The sequence below is a fragment of the Haemorhous mexicanus genome, chromosome Z (genome assembly GCF_027477595.1).
Source record: "Haemorhous mexicanus isolate bHaeMex1 chromosome Z, bHaeMex1.pri, whole genome shotgun sequence".
Lineage (NCBI taxonomy): Eukaryota > Metazoa > Chordata > Aves > Passeriformes > Fringillidae > Haemorhous > Haemorhous mexicanus.
This window is the reverse complement of record NC_082381.1, coordinates 54,518,310-54,526,752: the sequence shown is the minus strand read 5'-3', so window position 1 is coordinate 54,526,752 and position 8,443 is coordinate 54,518,310. Positions and strand designations below refer to the sequence as shown.

Here is an 8,443-nt window from a genome sequence, read left to right as displayed (position 1 = left end):
GCTGAGATTGGAATTTTTCCAAACAATGCAAAATAACTTCAGAGGAACCTAAGCCTCAATAAGACTGTGCATTTTACATTTTCTGTTATCATTCTTCAGTATCACTCTTCCTCCCTTCCTTGTGTTAACAAAGAACAATATAATCCCTGATAAAAATGTATTTCTTTACATCAAGATACTTCTTTCCAAATTATTTTATTCTGCATATTGGGTGGATGCAAGGTGGTGTGGCATGTTGTGGTAAGCAGGCTTATAAATCCCATACTGAAAAGAAAGGTCAGAGGAGCTAGCCAGTATCTTTTTACTTCTTTAAAAAGGAACAAAAAGGTGTATAGTATCTGGCAGCTTTCTCGTTCCTTCACCCTCAATGATTTAATTTTTATATTGAATACAAAGGTTCAGCAACACTAACAGAAGGTGAGATGTGCAGGAAGTAGAGCAGCTCACTTCAGTGAAGGCACCTGCTGTGAAGGGCCTTCAGTCCTAGCAGTGAGAGTCTCTGGCATCGGGAGCACGACTGTCAGGGAGCCTTGTGAATGGTCACACAGGGAAGTTTCCTTAAAAAACCTTGTGACTGCAGGGGTCCTCAGCACAGCCACTCAGGGCAAACATAGACCAGTTACTTCCACGCAATTCAGTTGACACCCAAGCCAGAAAACACCCTGGGAGTCAAGCTCTTTGGAGAGATAAATTCTATTCTGTTTGTTTTAGTCATTATGTCAGTAGTAGCTCAACCATTTTTGAACAACTCAAGACATGTGGTAATTTTTATATTTGCCTAGCCTGGGGAAGAGAAAAATACTCAAAAAACTGTTATGGCTATGCCACATTTAAATTCCTCAGTGGAGAGCAAAAAGATGATTATGGGATTGGAGTACATCTCTTAGGTTGAGGGAGTCGGGCCTGCTCAGCCTCTAGAAGAACTGAGAGGAGACCTTATCGATGTCTGTGAGTGTCTGAACGAAGGGCGTCAAGAAGGCGGATCCAGACTCTGCTCAGTGGTGCCGAGCAATAGCACAAGAGTCAACAGGCAGAAACGGATGTACAGGAAGCTCCACCTATAGATGAGGAATGGCTTCTTTACTGTGCAGTGACTGAGCACTGGAACAAGTTACCCAGAGAGGCTGCTGAGTCTCCCTAACTGGCAATATTCAAGAACAACCTGGTCGCAATCCTGTGCCATTTGCCCTGTGATGATCCTGCTTCACAGAGCAGGGAGATTGGACCAGAAGATCCCCTGCAGTCCCTTCCAAACTGACCCATTCTGTGAACTCGTACCTTTACAAGAGCGGGCAGCCAACGTGCGTAGGAAGCGACTCTGGGAGGGAAAGGCCCGAGGCCGGCGCAGCTGCGCAGCCCCCACCGGCTGCCGTAGCCTCGGACAAGCCGCGCCCCTTCCTCGCCGCGCCCGCAGCCGGGAGGGGCGGGGGGCCCCGCTGCACCGCCCCCTCGAGCCGCGGGGTGGGGCGGACCGGCGGGGAGCGGTTGGAGCCGGGGCGGCGGCGCTGCTGCCGGGCGGCGGCCGGCCGGGTTGCAGGATGGTGTTTGAGTCGCTGGTCGTGGACGTCCTGAACCGTTTCCTTGGCGACTACGTGGTGAACCTGGACAGCTCCCAGCTGAAGCTGGGCATCTGGGGAGGTACGGGCCTGGCGCGCCGCGGGGGAGCCGTCTGCCTGCCCTCATGCCGCCGCGTGCCTTCCTGCCCGGCCGGGCTCGCCCTACCGCCCGCTCAAGGGAGGAGGCCGGGGCGGCGTCCCCTGGGCGCTGCCGGGCCGGGCCGGGCCGGGCCAGGCCGCCGGTTTACCCGACAACTCTGCCGCCTCTCCACCTGCCCGGCCACTTAAAAATAGCCGCGGGGGCGGTCAGGCGGGCGGGCTGGGGAGGTAGTGTCCGCGGAGCAGCCGGCTGCGGCAGCGGGGGGCGGCGCGGGCGGAGCGGGAGGAGCTGCAGAACGGGGGCAAGAGAAACCGAGCGAAGTGCCGGAGGCGCATGAACGGCTACTTCTGTTTCGTTTTTTCGTATGGAGGTGCCAGTGCTGTCTCCTAGATGGGGACGGACCTTGGCTGGCCGCGGTGTTTCTGGTGCTCGCAGAAAGTTTGGGAATTGGCGGGCGGGCAGCTTGGAGGCGGGAGCCTGACCTGGTTCTGGGAATGCGAAACTGAACTGGTTTACGGGCGTTTTCCACGCCCGCAAATAAACCGTGCATAAACGCCAAGGGTTTTGACGGCGTGAAGGGTTTTGTGGGGGTGAGTGGCCTCTCCGCGAACGGCAGTGACATCCCCTGCGTTCTTGGCGCTGCCATCTGTAGGTCTGGAATACTTGTTATTTTTAGCCTTAAAGAACCAGGGGTAGATACTGCCTTAGGTGTTTGCAAAGGCGGTGCCTAGCTGTACTAGGCGAGGTAAGCACTGGTCTGTAGAATTAAATGAACATGTCAGTTCTGAAGGCAGTAAAGTGTTCTATTTGAATGTGCCCTCCTGAGTTCGCCTTAGTAAGGTACCTACAAGAAAACAGCACCGAAGGTCTGTCAGACACAGACCATGAACGGATGCCTGTGATCAGTGCTGGCTCAGTTTTGAATGTGCATCCCAGGTGTCTGCAGCATCAGCAAAAGCAAACACAGAGGTTCTGGGTTTTTTTACAGGTGCATTCATACAGTAGGTGTGAAACATCCTCGAGGTATTTGCTTACCTGCAATTCCATTCCTAGGTACTCATATACATTAACCAGATTTTGTAAGCTATGCCTGGAGCATTTTGCATCATGGACATGTTTGTTTTCATGCTTGTTTTCTGAAATGGCGTCCTTATTTAGTTTTGTCTCTGCAGTTACTTTCCTTCAGTTAGTCAAGGCGTTCATAGCATCTTTGTAAAGTCTCTATAAGGAGTCTTAATACAGCAACAGCACATGTAACTGCTGGAGACAATGTATTAGTCCTTCATCTGTAGCAGTGAGGCTTAATATTGCATATCTCTCACTGATTAGGTGAGCCTTATTTGAAAGGTTTGACTAATTGCACCTTTCAGTAGAACGTGTCCAGCTAATTGCTTGATTTGTGTACTGAAGTTACCATAGTTTCTTCTTTGTGTTCAATGAAGACAAAATATTTAATGAAAAATACGGAACATTGTAAATGTGTCGGACAATGTTTGTACATTGCAAAAAAGGTAAAAGCTTATTTTTCCCACCTCTCTAGGTTGCTGATTGTTAGTCATGGCAGCTTATGCCTCTGTGAAGCAACTATTAACAGATTAGATGCACATTGTCTCAATTAAAAAAAAAACTAAAAAAAAAAAAAAACCCCAAACCAAATAATCTAACCCGAACAAAAACTAAAAAAACCCCTCAGTTTTACTTTGAAGTCTTGATATTCAGCTGTCATATTTTTCTGTGTCTGTGGAACTTAATTTTCTTTTTAAATATTTCATCTTCAAGAGGTTCTCATGTTTTAGAGGCTTTAGTATATTTTTATTTAAACTAAATTTCTCACTTCTCTAGTGCCTATGTATTAGAATAAAATTATTTTTTCTTTGCATAGCCTGTTGACTTGTTTGTAGCGGATACTGATATATGGAGCTACCAGTGTCTTCCTATAAGAGGCTCAGAACTGCTATGATGTGTTGGTGAGACATCACCTGTGGAATTTTATTTTTTTCCTGGTCTACTGCATGGTGCTTTTTTTTCACTTAAATTGTGTTTAATGGTCTGTACATCTGCAATATTTATTTTATTTCAAATATCTCAAAGGACCTAGAAATTGCATTCTGCTATGTAAAAGGCAGCAACCATTAGTAGTAACAGCAGGAGAAAAAGTAGAATACGTTTATATGGAGTGCATCATTGATTAGCAGATCCCTACACTCGGAGTATACCTAAAGTCTATGGATAATTTTTTTAGCTTGCTAATTACTAAAATGCTGTGACTAAGGTATTTTTTAAAAAATACTATTTTTGTCTTCATATTTTAGGTAAACTTAATAGCTTTTCATGCTTGTCTGTGTGCTCTGAAAGCATTTCCATTACAGCTATGTGTTTTCTTACAGTGTTTGTCTTTGTGTGTCTTGATAAGATTGCTTAATTTTACATAATTCATGTGCTATTGAAATTAAATTGCCCTAAATCCATCAAATTAAAATAAAGAAAAAAAAAAAGGGGAAGTTGTTTGGGGTTTTTTTCCCTATAACAAATCACCACTGCTTTTTGGATGCTAGAGCATTGCACAAATTATATATATATATATATATATATATACACACACATACATACATACATACATACATATATATAGTCTTAAATTTTAAAAGGCATGTATTTTTTTGCCTCTGAATTATTAAAAAATGGAGTAGTTTATATTAAAAGGCTGTAGGGAGCAAATTGTGGCCTTGTGGTTTTTTATAGCTAGCCTGTTTGAATTAAGGCTGGTAACCTGTTCATAGACTGAATCTGTATGTAAAACCCAATTTTACATAGTTTCAGCCTCTGTAAATTCAGAGCTTTATTAATGACTTTTTAATGATCATGCTTAACCTTGGTTTTGATAAATGAGAGAATTCATCATGCACTATTAAAGCTATTCCATGTTCAATCTGTGTAGTAGTTTGATGATGCTGTTCCAGAAAATACATGAGCACATTAATAATTGCAGTAGTGATTTTTTTTTTCTTGTTAAAAACCCCTCAGATTGAAGGGTAAAAATGTAGACTATCTCAGTATTGAAAAAAGATGTGATATCTGAAAACATTCATGGCTGAGAATGTTGCAAGAACTGCATGACCTGAAATATAAAAGGCAGTGCAGAAAGTTTAAGGTACCTCAACCTACACAGGTATAAAAGGTAATTTGAATGTGTAAAGCCAATACTGGAAAAGCCAATGCTCAGAAAAAAGTGTGAAGGGAGAAAATCATATGCCTAAGGAACTCCATTAATGTGAAGCAAGGTAAAAAACTACTGTGGGCAGCTATCCGAGAAAGCTATTGGATGGCTGATACTGGGAAGGACAGTGTTCTTGAACCGCTTGTTTTTTGGTGTTCCCTAAGGAAGATAGTTTCAATGGACTGTGTTAACAAGTGTGCAAGTACTTGGCTTGGATAAACAGGTTAGATAAGTATTTAGGTGAGTTAGATATTTTTGAATGCTCTAGACCTGGTCAAGGTAAAATACTTGAAAAGATGCTTGCAGCAATGTGAGATGTATGCAGTTATCTTTGACAAGAAGTGACATACCCAGTATTGAGAGACCAAACAATTGTTTTGTTACAGTTCATGATGCTATTTTTCAGTGTTTTGGTCAGACCCTCTGTACTGCCTTTTAAAAAACTTTAATCTTGGTTGACTTGGCATGCTTGCTTATTAGGTAATGTCTCAAGCATGTCTTATCTAACACAACTTTGAGTAGCTGGTGTCTCTTTTGGGGTAGCTGTGTAAGTAAGATGATATAGGCAGATAATTGGCATGTTTGTGAGGACCCAAACACTTTTTTTTTTCTTTTTGGCTACAACTATTATTATAGTGAAAGATAACTACTTTTGTTTATTTTGCCTGTCTAGGTATAGCAAGTGCAACCTCCTCCCCTCCCCTTACATAATAGTAATTTGAATTCACTTGAGGGGTACATAACGTCTAGTAGTTTTTGCTGTCTTTCACGATCCATTTTACAATAGATGTCAATAGATGAGGTATTTGGCAGATACTGATCCTCAGAGGCTTGCTGCTTGTCTCTAGAGGGTATGCTTAAACAGAAATAATTAACAGCACAAACACAAGTGGGGAATGACTAGCAAAAGCAGCTGTTTGTGTTAAGTGACAAGAGGTGTTCACAAGCTGACAATGCTGTTGGAAAAAAGCAGAAATTTTGTTAAAATATTTGAACAGGAGTGTTGGATTCCGATCAGATACTAGCTAAGGTGTTTGCATTTTCTGATCTTTCATCTTTCTCATCTGCTTTCCTTCCCCTGCCCTTTTATTTACAAGACGGGAGAGAGTGATCATTTAGATAAAATCTACAAGATTTTTATGTAGAATAATTTTCTTCCCCCCTTTATCTTTTGTTTACAACCATAACAAAATTTCTGTCAGGCCTCTTCGGTGAAATAGTTTACTAGATCTCTTTTTGCAAGCTGAATCCTTGGTAGTAGATGTTGGTTCAAGCATTTAAATTAATGAAGTTATTTTGAGTATCTAAAATTAAAATGATAAAGCTATTTTTCTAGAGTTTTGACAGCTGTTTTATTTTGTTGAATTATTCACATTGTCCAGACATCAGTAAATCTAAAAGTTTGCTTTAGAAAGTAGCCTAAATAAATTCTAGACTTTTCTGTAGATATTTATAACAGTTCTGGCTTTTATTATTGTTTTGGCTGGTAGCCTGCATGTTTAACCTTAGGTATTTATACAGCTCCAACTACTTGTACTCACAGTTTTTAAGGTTTCTTAGTTGGGTAATTTTTAATCATGTATTGGATGCATTTCTGACATCAAAACATTTAGTTGCTCCCAACAGCGGGACACCAGCCCTGCCAAAAAAACCCAACCAACCATCAGCAAAACTGATAATCAAATCTTGATATGTTTTCTGATTTCTGCAATTAAAATCTACTGTCAGTAATCCAAGGCTAATACACTAACTGTTTTACATCCTGTAACTAGGATTTATTCTCTGGTTTTCCTGCTTCTGTTTGTGGGGGCTTTTGGTTTTTTGCCTCCAATCCCCAACAGAATGGTCAGGATTTACTGTAGTTGTGCTTAGATCTACATTTCATTGCAAAGGAAATGGCTACATGTGGTAGAGACTAAATTTTGGAAGGAGAATACTGGCATGGTCAATAACTGCATTTCAAGTCCTGAGCATCAGAGTTGGTTGCAAGCTTTGCAAGTGTGGTGGCTTTGGAAATATTTCCTGTTCACTGCAGGAATGTTTAGTCAGTGTCTTGGCCTCTGTCAAGTATAGGAAAAAGAAAGATTACATCAATACACAAAACCTAGTGCCTCTTTAGATGACTTTTGTATGCTTTGATGGTCCATTCGCTGTGATCAGACCATAACAAGGTTCGGGTAAGTAAACTGTTATATTTTAGTGAACATATTTCAGTAATTTTACACTAAAATTCAGATGCCTGGGGTTCTACTAATATGTATTTCTTCTAGGGATTCTTAACTAAAACATCAAACTTTCTGATTGTAAAATCATAAGTGATTTTTTAAAATTTTAAAAGCATAAGCAAAAACAGTGGAGAATTATGTACTTCACTTCCAAATTCCAGCATTAAATCTAGAAATTTCAAAAGCTTCCTATTTGAAACATTATTGATTCTCTGTTTATTATCTACCATTCTGATGTGCTCAAATAAAATGAGAAATAGTTCTGCCATCACAAAATATTGTTTGTAAATGTTTAAAATAATCCTGACTCACTTTGCAGTTTTTTGTTTTTGGAAGCATCCAGGCAGCCACATTATTGTAGCTTGAGTTAATGTGTCTTTGCAGAACTGTGGCCTATGTCAGACTCTTGATAAATGAGAGGGAATGTTTACATAGCCATCACTGAAAGTTAAGAAACTCAACCCAGTTAAACTGCTTCATCTGTTTTGTGTAGCCATACAGTTTCCTTCTGAATGTTTTTAACATGACTCAACTGACCTGCAGAAGTTGCAACTCTTGCCTGGTAACTTGGTTACAAACCTGAACCTTTGCTCTGGATACCATTAGAATTACTTGCCATGAATACAATTACAATTAGTGATATCTTCTTGAAGAAGCCAACTGGGTTTTTTTTTAATATTAAAATGGTCTCTGCAGTGTAAGCTTTATCAGGGAGTAAATTTAGAATGGAATTGAGCCAATGGTACATAAAACTATCACCTTGTTATTGCCTACAAAAACTATGTAGTTCTAGTTCCTAGAGTAGTTACAGACTACTTTTGGAAATGCTTTCTTTGTGTGTGGCATTTTGTGGGTTTTCTGGGGTTTTTTTTTTTGGTTTGGTTTGGTTTTTTTCCCTTTTCTGTTGTTCCCGGCAATGTGTGTGTATTTTAAGGCTTAACAGCAGCGGCATCAGTTGTCAAAAGCCATCCTTCTGTATGTAGTATTTCTTTGGAGAGGCTGATGTTAGCACATGTCAGATGTATACACTTCTACTGGAAAGTGATTATAAATTGCTGCAATGAATAAATTAAAGCATTAGAAACTTCATAGTATTTTGTGAGTGCTATGAGATGGATGGATTAGTTTACCTGGTCAGTTCTTCTATATCAGTTCAACAACTTGAGCCAATTCTTCTAGTATGTACGCTTTTGATATTTGTGTCCAGTTTCCCAAAATTGGTGGTACTTTGAACAGTTGTTGATTGCCATTAGCGCTATATAACTGCAAGAATATTCTTGCAATTGGAGCTCCCATTTCCTCATACATTTTGCTGTTTCTAAATGCATCCCGAAAGAAAAGCATT

General features: G+C 40.8%; 1 protein-coding gene across 3 annotated transcripts in view; it reads left to right on the top strand.

The window, feature by feature from the left end:
* Positions 1–1,459: 1,459 nt before the first annotated feature.
* VPS13A (vacuolar protein sorting 13 homolog A) overlaps positions 1,460–8,443 on the top strand; it is a 107,916-nt gene continuing 100,932 nt past the window's right edge. For all 3 annotated transcript variants that reach the window (XR_009485121.1, XM_059836883.1, XM_059836885.1), the window contains exon 1: positions 1,460–1,638. Coding sequence is in view for 2 of the 3 variants with exons in the window: in XM_059836883.1 (XP_059692866.1) it covers positions 1,539–1,638 (100 nt within the window). In the remaining variant the exon portion in view is untranslated. The remainder of the gene's footprint in view (positions 1,639–8,443) is intronic.